The 12,654-nt window shown below is 36.0% G+C and overlaps 1 protein-coding gene across 1 annotated transcript; it reads left to right on the top strand.

Annotated features, from left to right (window-relative positions):
- The first annotated feature begins 326 nt into the window (after positions 1 to 326).
- ndufa9a (NADH:ubiquinone oxidoreductase subunit A9a) lies at positions 327 to 9,946 on the top strand. The gene is given in 11 exon segments (NM_001013459.2): positions 327 to 437; positions 2,095 to 2,265; positions 3,778 to 3,875; positions 3,983 to 4,074; positions 5,512 to 5,653; positions 6,170 to 6,272; positions 8,620 to 8,690; positions 8,795 to 8,871; positions 8,964 to 9,059; positions 9,152 to 9,218; positions 9,676 to 9,946. Coding segments are annotated over 11 exon segments (1,143 nt in total). The 5' UTR covers positions 327 to 382; the 3' UTR covers positions 9,847 to 9,946.
- The last annotated feature ends 2,708 nt before the right edge of the window (positions 9,947 to 12,654 follow it).

The raw sequence follows: 12,654 nt of genomic DNA, 5'->3' as shown, positions 1-12,654 counted from the left end.
TGGATGTTTCTGGAAGGGCATCCGCTCCGTAAAACATATGCTGGATACGTTGGCGGTTCCTTCCTCTGTGGCGACCCCAGATTAATAAAGGGACTAAGCCGACAAGAAAATGAATGAATGTTTACCTCTGGGGTTAAAAAAAAACTGAAGTTCGTACAACTGTGGGAATAACCATTTATAGCGTCGTAAACGTTCGGTTTTTCCTTTACAGTGTACTTGTAACTAAGTTGTGTTTTGTTGGCTCACAAATAAACGACAAATCTGTAAAAACTAAAACGCTTAACAAGCTCTTACCGTACCATCCATAGAAAGTAAAATTTCGCGGGTTTTGCTTTGCGTTTGAGCCTCCTCAGCTTCCGTCTCAGCTCTGACGGCCATAATCATGGCGGCTGTCACACTGATTTGCCGTCCTGCGGGTGTCCTTCCCAAGCTTTCAGGTGAGTTCGCTGTTACATTGCATTATTATACACAGTTTTACTGTACATTAACGCTGTTAATGTTTGAGCTGTTAATAATACGATTAATATAGCCATCAGGTGATGTTTGTGGAAATCGTTGTCTTATGTTTTTTGACCTCGGCTGAAGACAACAGGCCTCATTTGTACACGAATACTGATGTGTTACTATAAATGTGCTGTTATGACATTTAAAATAATAAACACCAGGCATTTTACTACAATACATTACATGCAAAATGTATGTAAGCAATACGCTGCATGCAACCTAATGTAAGTTAATACAATCGGAGGAAATGTTTCAAAACAGTGAGTTCACTTTCCAGCTAACTTACTGGAGTAAAGTTGGCTTTATATTCGGACATTCTCCTTAATGTTATCAAGACCGTGTCACTGTTCGAAAATGAATTTAAAATCATGTTTAATTGAGACAACACTGGTTTTGTATTCGCACATATTCCCTATTTTGTTTTGAAGACGTCGGTCTGAAATCGCATGTTTGTATGGATGACTTCACAACAACATTAGCACTGTCAACAATGTTGTACTTTGATGGTTATTTGCTGCTAATATGATTTCCCGCTTTGAAATGTGCAAATAATACTTTTCTGAAGTTAAATTATTTAGGAGAATGTATGAATGTGAGAATATAAAGCCAACTTCACCTCAATTTTCTAGCTAACGTTAGATTTACAGAAGCACATAAGATGCACACAGGGCTTCTTATGTTAACTTTAAAAACTCTGCAACATTTAAAATAAATAAAATATAAAAATAGAATTAATATATAAAATAATGTGTGCATAATTACAGTTAATACATTTAATAATGTAACCTTTTCATATGAAACATACTGTATAAAATAGTGTTTGTGTGTGTATACCTAATTTTATATATTAGGGCTGGGCGATTTGACCTAAAGTAAAAAATTTCGATTAATTTAGCATTTTAACTTTTTAACTATTTCACTATTTATTTATATATTTACTTTTGCCCTTATAGTTTACTGTTTTGCACACTAAAAAGTTTACACATTACAAGTCAGAGATTTTTTTAGTGCATTACTTGATTTTAAAATACATAAATGAAGGAAACACACACTACCTACTATATATGATTATTTATTGAACATCAATGTTGAACAACTAAAATTAAAACACTTTTCGATTTACTTTTTGATTAATCACACAGCCCTATTATATATCATATGCAGACTTTATAAAAATACAGTTGGATCTTCTATAACAAAATAAATTTAAATGTTTTTTTATTTATTACATATTTTATTTATTCAGTTAAAGAAACTTAAAGCATGTGTTGTCATAGCTTAATTGTGATGCTATGAAACTACTGTTTCAGCATTTACCCGACCAAAAATTTGGCTGAATAAACTTTAAAAAAATATATATATATTTTATTTAATAATCACTTCAATTTTAGTTAAAATGGAACAAAAAAAAATTTGTTTGCACACATTTAATCACACATTAAACCATTTATATATGAACTTACTCTTGCTGTTTTATTATCAATACATATGTTTTGTTAATGATTTAGTCTGTCAAGGCACTTATTGAGCAATATATTAAGCAATTTCTTTTTTTAATCCTCAATTTCAGTCTGAAATGCTTTATTTCAGGCACCTGTTCTCCGGTGTTGCTGGCAGCAGCTCCTGTGACGGTACAGCAGAGGAAGATCCATCATGCCATAGTGCCCCGTGGAAAAGGAGGCCGCTCATCCATTAGTGGACTCGCTGCCACTGTTTTTGGAGCCACTGGCTTTCTTGGCCGATATGTTGTCAACCGTCTAGGTTAGTCATCGCCAAAACCAGACTGAGCGTCATTCACTTACAAGCAGTGGTGTAAAGTAACAAAATTATAAAAATACTCAAATTACTGTACTTGAGTAGTTTTTCTCAGGAATTGTAAGTAGTTTAAAAAATCTGTACTTTTACTTTCACTTGAGTACAGTTTTAGTGCTGATTACATCACTATTTTCCTTTATCCTGCAGGCGCTACTTTATTTTTTTACTTATATTTTATAAGTAGATTAATCAGTTTTATCATCCTCATCCAATCAAACCGCGCATAGAAAAATTCTATCATACAGAGCAACCTCAAGACACTGCCAACATGTACAAAGTTAACTGTCTCCAAGAGATCTCAAGTTAATCATTTGGAAAAGTGGCAAAAGGTAGATTTTTATTATGAATCATCTGTTAATCTGCAGCACAAATACTGCAGAAGACCTATTGGAACCCGCACGGACCCAAGATTCTCACATAAATCAGTCAAGTTTGGTGAAGCAAAAATCATGGTTTGGGGTTACATTCAGTATGGTGGTGTGTGAGAGATCTGCAGAGTGGATGACAACATCAACAGCCTGAGTCATCAATACATTTGTGTTGATCATTACATTACAAACCACACAGGAGGGCAAATTCTTCAGCAGGATAGTGCTCCTTCTCATACTTCAGCCTTCACATCAAAGTTCCTGAAAGCAAATAAGGTCAAGATATTCCAGAAATGGCCAGCCCAGTCACCAGATTTGAACATCATTGAGCATGTCTGGGGTAAAATAAAGGAGGCATTGAAGATGAATCCAAAGAATCTTGATGAACTCTGGGAGTCCTGCAAGAACGCTTTTTTTGCCATTCCAGATGACTTTATTAACAAGTTATTTGAGTCATTGCAGAAATGTATGGATGCCGTCATCTTGCTTATGGGAGTCATACACAATATGAATTCTTTTTCCACTGCACCATAACTTTATATTCTATACTGTACATTATTTTTGTTAAGTAAGAAAAGTCAGACCTTACTGTCCTAATTATTTAAAGATCAAGGCATGATCATAATTTATTTTAGTAAAATAAGCGTAATCTAGGGGCCTTTGCACTTTATATAAGCCACTTTTGACGCCAAATGATCAACTAGAATTCAAGTTATTATTTGTTATCCCTAAAACTTGGATAGGCCAAAAGACTTTTGTCAGGTAGTGTATGAGATTTGAAATCACAAACTTCCTTCCATAATGTTGTTTACACACACACACACACACACACACACACACACACACATGCACATATGCACAAATAGCATGTAAACGCATCAACCTTTTCACATCCCACTACTTTTGAGTGCTTTTAAATTGGCTGCTATTTCCTCATACTTTGAGTAATATTTACAACAGATACCTTTACTCTACTTTCACTACTTTTGGGCAATTAATGGTACTTTCACTTGAGTATGACTTTTTAGTACTCTTTTCACCATTGTACTATTGGTGTTATCATTAATTAAAAAATTTGGGTTTGTATTAGGACGTATGGGTTCCCAGGTTGTGATCCCTTACCGATGTGACCAGTATGATCTCATGTACCTCAGACCTATGGGCGATTTGGGACAGATCATCTTTATGGTGCGTGTACTCAATATAGTGTGTGTTATATCATAGAATAGAAATGAAAGTGAACTTCATAAATAAAATCCTTTTTGGTGCTCTTTTTTTTTTTTTTTTTTTTTAAGGAATGGGATCCAAGAAACAAGGAGTCAATCCAAAGAGCAATCTCTCACTCCAACGTGGTGATCAACCTTGTCGGAAGAGAATGGGAGACCAGGTAATGAAATATCAGCTTCATGATTTTGGAAAAGAAAAATGAAATTGTGAACAAAAATGCTGTTTAATCATGGTCCTTGACCTCATTGGAAATGGAAGGGAAACTAATTTTGGTTGGCAAAAGAGTTTTGTGCTGTGCTAAAAAAAATTCAAACCTTATTAAAAGCTAATTTGCGAGATATTCAAATTTGAACACAACTTTTTAATAGTGTTAGAGTAAGTTTTAGGTATTTGATTGCATTTTTCATAACAATGACAAACAAACTTCTAACCTTTTTACATTTCATTTTTATTAACAATAGTTTGCCATTTGCTTGAACAAATCCATTCAAACTTGTTTCAAAGCATTCAATAATAATTTTTCATTTTAAGTTAAAACTTTCCTTTTCAGGTTTATGCTGAGAAAATTGGTTAATAAGGATTACATAAATATAGTTTAGTATCAAAAATGTACCTAAAAACAGATAATAATTAAGATATTGATAAATATTCAGTAAACAAACAGGACATTCTACATATATAGTGATCTGGAGATCTAGTGTTGTACATTAATCTAATTGAAATAATAAAAGAATATTCTGTTAATATTTATCACCATTTAAACAATTCTAATATATAATTTATATATTAAGAATGTTTTGGATCATATTTTAATAATTTGATTTTTATAGCTCATATTTTATGAAAATGGCTCAGTATAAAGTATCTAATAGATGTTTTATGGATGTCTTTTATGATTAAAAAAAAAATAATAATCCTTAAAGCCATTAAACTTTTATAATTTGTGTTGTTTTTTAGTCATTTGAAATAATGACTGGTCTGCCCTACAGGCAAAATAATAAATTTTATTTTGATTAAAGGGCACCTATGATGACAATCATAGTCACCATGGCTGCATGGTGTCAGTAAACGTGCACGTGTGTGAGACTCATCATTTCACAAAGGCTTGAATAAACTTCACCACAAATGCTTGAAATAAACTTACTTGGTGTTTTTGGCCAATGAACTGTATTTCAGCTTCATCCGTGTCTTTCTGCTGTCATTGACTGCTGTTTATCTGACGTAATGCAGAAGAAGCAGACACACAATGAAACGGTGGCAGGGAGAAGCAGCTCATTTAAAGCCACAGGCTATAAAAACAGCTACACTGTAGTCAGACACCTAAATGGCCAGATTCTGGAGGCTACAATAAATAATCTGATGGGTAGTTTGAGCTGAAACTTTACAGACACATCTTAGATCTTGCTCTTTAAATTACAACTTTACTGAAACATCAGAGCTTTACTATATCTTCAAATCATCTTCAGCCTCTCTATTAAACTGAATTCTGCATCAACTTAACAAAACCTTAACTTTAACACTTTGTAGTGATTTGCAGATATGTTCAAATAGATTATTTCTACAATTCACACTGCCTTTTTCTCACCTTTTTTTAAAGCAACTACAAGTATGAGGATGTGTTCGTCTCCATCCCTCTGCAGATTGCGAGGGCAACTCGTGAAGCTGGAATTAAAAAGTTCATTCATATGTCGCACCTTAACGCAGACATCCGCAGCCCCTCCAAGTATCTGAGAAATAAGGTAACGATAACATCCTTACATGAAAACCACATGCTTAGTTTATAAATATTCCCAATTAACAAATAAAAACGCGAAAGAAGAAATGTCATCCAATTGTAAAAACTGTACCTCAACAATAATTTCTAGTTCTTTTACTGACTAAATCTAGGTTGAAATTAATTTTAACCAACAGCCAAATAACCATTTTAAGGAATCCAGAAATTCAAAAATATTTAATTTAATTTACTTACTCATGAATTTAGTGACATCTTTCCTTCAGTAGTGCATTAAAGAGGATTTTTAATGACATTTTTAAGTACAATGACAATGGTCTAATGGTATTGCATACCTGGTTCAAAACTAATGGAAGCACAGGTTGCCAGATTGACGACACTGCTGAGTCTAAAGGCTGATTAAATCATATTCTAAATCAATGCAATAGCCAAATTTCCAAATAAAAAGTGGAGTGTTCTTTTAAGGAGATGATTGAACTTTTTTTTTCTATTATAATGAGTAATGATGTGTTGGGTCTTGCAGGCAGTCGGTGAGGAGGCGGTGAGAAACGAGTTCCCTGATGCCATCATTATGAAACCCTCTGAGCTCTTTGGAAGAGAGGACAGGTTCTTGAACCACTTTGCTAGTAAGTGTCTTGAAAACAGTTATTCCTCTTAACAATTTAAAAGTTTCTGTGTGTTGTTTCTGAAAATAAAAAGACTATTTAGTAGGGCTTCAATCAGACATTTTACACACACAAATACAATAGTTTCTATCAAAGTATTGAACAGTTTTAAGCAATATATTTATCAACAAAGGCCCTATTTACATTTTGTTTAAGGGTGCTCAAGGTGCTATTTATTACATATGTTTTGTTAAAGTTAGGAATGAAGTTTACACTACCCTGACATCTTCGACCCATAAAAAAAAGTTACATTTTCTAAACTCAGAAGATCCTGTTTTAAAAACACTGGTGTTCAGTTTCAATATAGATGGGCTGAAATGCAAAATGTAACCAGTAGACTGCAAGTATGGAGAATATATGTGCAAACCCTGTGAGCATGAATGGTCATGTTTCAGGTGTTTTATGTGTTGTTGATGGAGAGAAACAATTTTAAATTGTGCCAACTAACTGAATCACTCAGTTATAATATCCAACATTTCATGCAATTAAATGCATAATTGTTCAGTAAAATGCTGTCAAAATGTTCTTTAGATTTGTTAACATTTTTTTGCACAATAAGTTTGCATAACGTCACTATAAAATATTGCATTTAAAGTGTTTCAGCCAAAACTGAAAAATCTCGTCCAGGTTTTTTTTTTTTTTTTTCCAGTGGCTAGGAATAAACTTTTACCAATTGACGAAAGTGAAAGAGAAACCAGGCTCAGTTGAGCACGACTTTTTCTCCTCTGGCCAAACTTCATGTGCAGAGCTGCAGTCTAGGCGAAGGAGGCTGGAGAATGCTGGACTTTGTAAAAAAACAGGTTTTCAACTACAGCGGTTCAAAGAGTAGTTCTGCAGAATGACTAAAAAGTTATCAGTATGATGGTCAAAAATTGTATAATTCTATTCAAACCATCCTTCTGCAATCTTATTCCAAAAACGGAAATAAGGGAAGTTTTAATAGCTTACAAATGTGGGAAAGCGTAACTATTATGTGATTGTATTGTATTGCAATATGGAGAAATTAAGTGTTCATGTTAAATTAATTTACAAAAGCTTGAAAATGCATTCATTTAATGACAATAATTAAAAGATTAAACATGAAATTATAAAAAAAACATTAAATTAATTGTACCCAGCTTAAATATAAAAAAAAAGTAAAAATATGGATTTTTACCCCAAAGCTTGCCTGATCGCAATAGAGTCAGAAGCAGGAGAGGAGAGGAGGAGAGCAGGAAAACAGATTAGAGCAAAGTTTACCAGCAGTTTTGTATCTTTCTTGACCATGTGACCAAAGCCCAAATACAGAGAATACAAACTGACCAATCAATATGTGACCACATCATAAAAACCCCCAAAGTCCACACCCCAGGCCCTGACCTAATAAGTATCTGCCTTTGGAGTCAGTATAATCCTTCTTGGTGAAAAATACATGTTTTGCCATATAAACGAATGCATACAATAATTTTCATTCCTACATTGTCTGTTGTGAAAAAGCTGCAGGAGTGTGTAGGTCACCACCGGGTTTAAAGGCTAGCCCACAGTAATGCAGAAACTCAGCTGTTACTGGGGTCTTTCAGGAATAGATACAGCCTGGTCCAGGATTATGGAGGACTTGGGATAAGGACTAACATAAGCGTAGATGCCGTTCAAATTATAATGTCTTTTAATAAGTGTTCCTGGATGCGAACCTAACAATCCTATAGAGCAGGGGTCACCAATCTTGTTTCTGAAGGTCCGGTGCCCTGCCGGGTTTAGCTCCAACTCGCCTCAACACATCTGCCTTGATGTTTCAAGTATACCTAGTAAGACCTTGATTAGCTTGTTCAGGTGTGTTTGATCAGGGTTGGAGTTAAAATCTGCTGGACACCGGCCCTCCAGGAACAAGTTTGGTGATCCCTGCTTTAGAGGATTTGGATTTCAAAAGCATTTGTGTTTTGTGTATGCCACTGCAAACAGATGTGTCTTTAATGTAGTTTTAGACTGGCAGAGTGTGTCTGCCTCCCGAACTGTGCTAGGAAGGCTGTTCCAGAGTTTACGTGCCAGATATGAGAAAGATCTACCGTCCACAGTTGATCTTGATATTCTGAGAATAATCAATTGTCCAGGAATTAATTGAGCATAGTGGACGTGAGGGGCTGTAATACAACAGGAGCTCCCTCAAATACTGGGGAGCTGAGCCGTTCTGTATCAACATTGGACATTTTTGAATAAGAAAACTTGAGTTAAGATTTCACAGATCACAAAATTGTCTTGTTGACATCAAACTCAGAGTTTGTGTTTTTTTTTTTTTTTTAATTAATTCATTATTTCTTTTTATTTTATATAGACATGCGCTGGTTTGGCACAGCTGTACCTCTAATTGCAATGGGCAAGAAGACAGTCAAGCAGCCTGTTCATGTAAGTATCAATCAATCAATCCGAAAACAGAAGCAAATCTGACAGTTAATAATCCTGCAAACTTATTCTTCCATGTTATTATTTTTCCTCTTTACTTTCTGAAGGTGGTAGATGTGGCCAAAGCCATCATTAATGCTATCCAGGACCCTGAAGCTAATGGGAAAACCTATGCACTAGTTGGGTAAGAACTGCCTCAGTGTTCTAAAGGCCCTTTCCTTAATTGAAAAATCGTTGATGTCTTTGGTCTAAAAATATGAATTTCTTGCTCAACAGGCCCAATCGGTATCTACTTCATGATTTGGTTGAATATTTATACTCCGTGGCCCACAGGCCATTTATGCCATACCCTTTGCCTCGCCCTCTCTATCAGTAAGCATGTCTTTATTATGAACTCATAACCTATTTTAATGTAATCCTTTATTTAGATATTCATTTATTCCCTTTGTGTTGTCTGGTTTTAGCCTCGTCGCAAGGTTTTTTGAGATGAACCCTTTCGAGCCCTGGACAACCCGTGATAAAGTCGACCGGGTATGTGTATATTACAATGTCATAACAGATTAAGTGCACTGTTCATTAATATTTGGCATAATTAATAGAAGGGGGGGGCTCAGTGGTTAGCACACAGCCTCACAGCAAGGAGGTCGCTCGTTCGATTTCCGGCTGGGAACTTTTGTTTGGAGACTAGTGGTTAAAGTAAATTGAATAAACTAAACTGGCCGTAGTGTATGCAAGTGTGTATGAGTGTTTCCCAGTACTGGTTTGTGGCTGGAAGGGCATCTACTGTGTAAAACATATGCCAGAATAGTTGGCTGCGACGACTTCTGATAAATAAGGAACTAAGCCGAAGGAAAGTATATGAATGAAGAGTCTTGGCATATTAGAATGATTTCAAAAGGATAATGTGACTTGGCTGGAGTAACAATGCTAAATATTAAGCTTAGTCATGAAAAAAATATAAAACTAATAATCAAATCATTATGTCTAGTTGCACACATCGGACTTGAAGTACCCTGACCTCCCGGGACTGGAGGATTTGGGCATCACACCTGCTTCCATCGAGCAGAAGGCCATTGAAACCTTGCGCCGCCATCGCCGTCAACGATTCTTTGAAGCAGCGGTTGGAGAGGCCAAGCCCTCCAAAACAGTCAACTTTTAAACAAGAAGTGGTCGCTCTTGTGTCCAGTATGTTCTCTACTGGTCCTCACGTTGTCTAGATTAACTTTTTGCTGTACATAAATAAAGATATTCAACCTGTACTTTTGCTGTATGTGTTTTTTTCCCTGGCTGAGTTTATTTGTTTGGGTTTTTGAAGAGAATTTTAAAAGAAATCTAATGAATTGCACCAATTGAATCTAAATATTCAGTGTTTTGTGTGTGTGTGTGTGTGTGTGTGTGTGTTGGGGGGGGGGGGTGTAGGTGATTTATTTAGTAGTGTACTTTTAATGTATATTTATATAGAGTATTTTTATACAGCCATACACCCAAAGCATTTTACAATCATGAGGGAAAGGGGGGTGTCTCTTCACACTAGCACCATGCAGCATTCACTTGGATGATTCGACGGCAGCCACAGGACAGCGGAGCTAGCCCACTCAACATACACCAGCTATAGGTGGAGTGGCGAGACAGTGATAAAGCCAGTTCGGTGGATGGGGATAATTGGGTGCCATGATGGGCCAATGAAGAGAATTTGGCCAGGACACTGAGGTTACACCACTACTCATTACAAGAAGTACCATGGGATTTTTAATGACCACGGAGAGTTAAGACCTTGGTTTAACGTCAGCGCCCACTGACAGTATAGCGTCCTCTTCACTTTTACTGGGGCATTAGGACTGTCACAGACCGCATATTGGGCACCCCCTGCTGGCATCTCTAACACCACCAGCAACCCAGTATTCCCATGTGGTTTTCAATCCAGGGATTGACCAGGCTCAGCCCTGCTTAGCTTCTGTGAGTAACCACTCTTGGCCGTCAGGGTCAAATGGCTGTGGCAACTGTGATAACATGAATGTTTATTCTTAGATGGGGGTTTGCTATGAAATATATCTTTTAATTTACAAAATATGCCAATTAAAAAGTTAATTATGATACGAATGGTTCCGAGCCTTGATTCTGATTGTTTGAGCTGTGTTCAAAGCTGTTGTAAGTTACTTAAGGAACTTACTGTGCCAATAAAATTTAAGGTATACGTTTACATTTAGGATTATGTCCTTCATTCTTATGCTACTATTAGCTCCCACTAGTTTTGTGAATAATATCCAGTTAAGTTTGGGGTAGGGATTGGGCATGGCTTGTTATTTTTTAAACAGGAGTTATGTTACAGGATCAACATTGATGTAAATCTAGGATTACATCCCACTTGACAAGATCCACAGTGGGTGTGGTATTGCCAAGTACAGTGCGATCCAGGATTAAAACTGATGTCTATCCTGAAATGTTATTTTTGTTCAAAAATATAATTCATACCTAATCCCTAACCTGTAAAGTCTTTTCAAAATTAGAGGAAAATATAGATGAGTAACAATTAGTAGAAGTGCATAGCCCCAACTGTAGTACTAAACTTTAACTTTAAACTTATCCCTTTAAATCTGATTGGAATGTTGCTGCAGGATAAACACAGATGTTGATTCAGGAACATGTCCAACTTGATGAATTCACAGTAACCAAAATTCACCCACCCAGCATTCAAATGGGGAGTCTGCATTTGTTGTTAACCACGGCTCTTACAAAAAAAAATACTAATTTGTGTGTCTCCTTACTTCAGTTTGCAGCCATGCTGTCGTTGTAGATAGTGTATTCTGGGAATTTTTTATACCCCTTGGTTTCACGTCCTGAAAAAATCTAAATTTCAAGAGCTATCTAGCCCTTCCCCTTAGGCCTACACCTTCAAGCTAAAGAAAATTGGGACACCCCTACCCCTTCAGCTAAATGCGCAAAACGAGGAGTAGGAGTGAAGGGAAAGACTAAGAGGTAGAATTGGGATTGGGCCTTAGACCTTCTTAACAAATCCAACTTTTAGTTCAAGCTTCTACTGCAATGCTCTTCTAGCTAGGTCTCTCCTCTTGCACTCTCAAGCCTCTAAAGTTGATCCTGTAAGAGTGCAAATGATCATATGCATTTCTTTATATTGCAAAACATGTTTTTTCTCCAAAAAGGTTCATAGAGATGCCAAAAGCAGATGCTGATAAAATCAGGGCCTGGCTAAGATGTGTGTGTACAAAATAGGTGGTAAACCTTGTTATTACTCTTTTCCTTATTTGCTTTTAACTGTAGACCATGACTATGCAAATACAGATTAATGACAACCTCCGTTGACCTCACAGGGTCATACAATCACAATGCTGGATTTGAAAGGCCCCATCTTTTCAATCCCGCCTTCCAGGGGGAGGATAAAAAAAAATTCTCATCGAAGTTGAATGTGTAAAGGTTGCTTGTGGGTTAAAAAAAGTTGCTTGTGTCCCTGCTTGTGTCATAAGGGCAGATAAAAATGGTCGTTTTGTAAGCAAAACACCACTGAATGTCTGCAAGGAGAAACAAAGATGTCTGTGAATCAACTTGGTTGAGAAATATTGCAAACACCACACTGATTTTTTTTTTAATTAAGTCATCTTGTTGCATTGACTGAACTTAAAATGTTTAGTTGACGGAGATAAATATTTGACACATTACTGGACATTTTACTTAATTTATTTAAGTTATTTTTATTTTAGGTAGCAAAGATTCTTTTTAAAATGTTAACTGTGAACTTAATTTAGCAGGTTTTCCTTTTAGGAATAGAACAGACAACAAAATACAGATTTTACCCTCAATTTAGCATTTACTCACAGTGTACTTACAATACAATAGTTTTTACAAAACCACTTCCCCCCCACTCACTTCCCTAAACCCAACCGACAGTTTTGAAAAAGCAATCCACAAAAAGAAAAGCCCTCGCCTGATTTTTACCACGTTTTCACATTTT

Source organism: Danio rerio, chromosome 25 (assembly GCF_052040795.2).
Source record: "Danio rerio strain M-AB ecotype USA chromosome 25, GRCz13ab, whole genome shotgun sequence".
In the NCBI taxonomy this organism is placed as follows: Eukaryota; Metazoa; Chordata; class Actinopteri; order Cypriniformes; family Danionidae; genus Danio; species Danio rerio.
The sequence above is the reverse complement of the archived record's forward strand: the minus strand, read 5'-3'. Positions and strand labels throughout refer to the sequence as shown.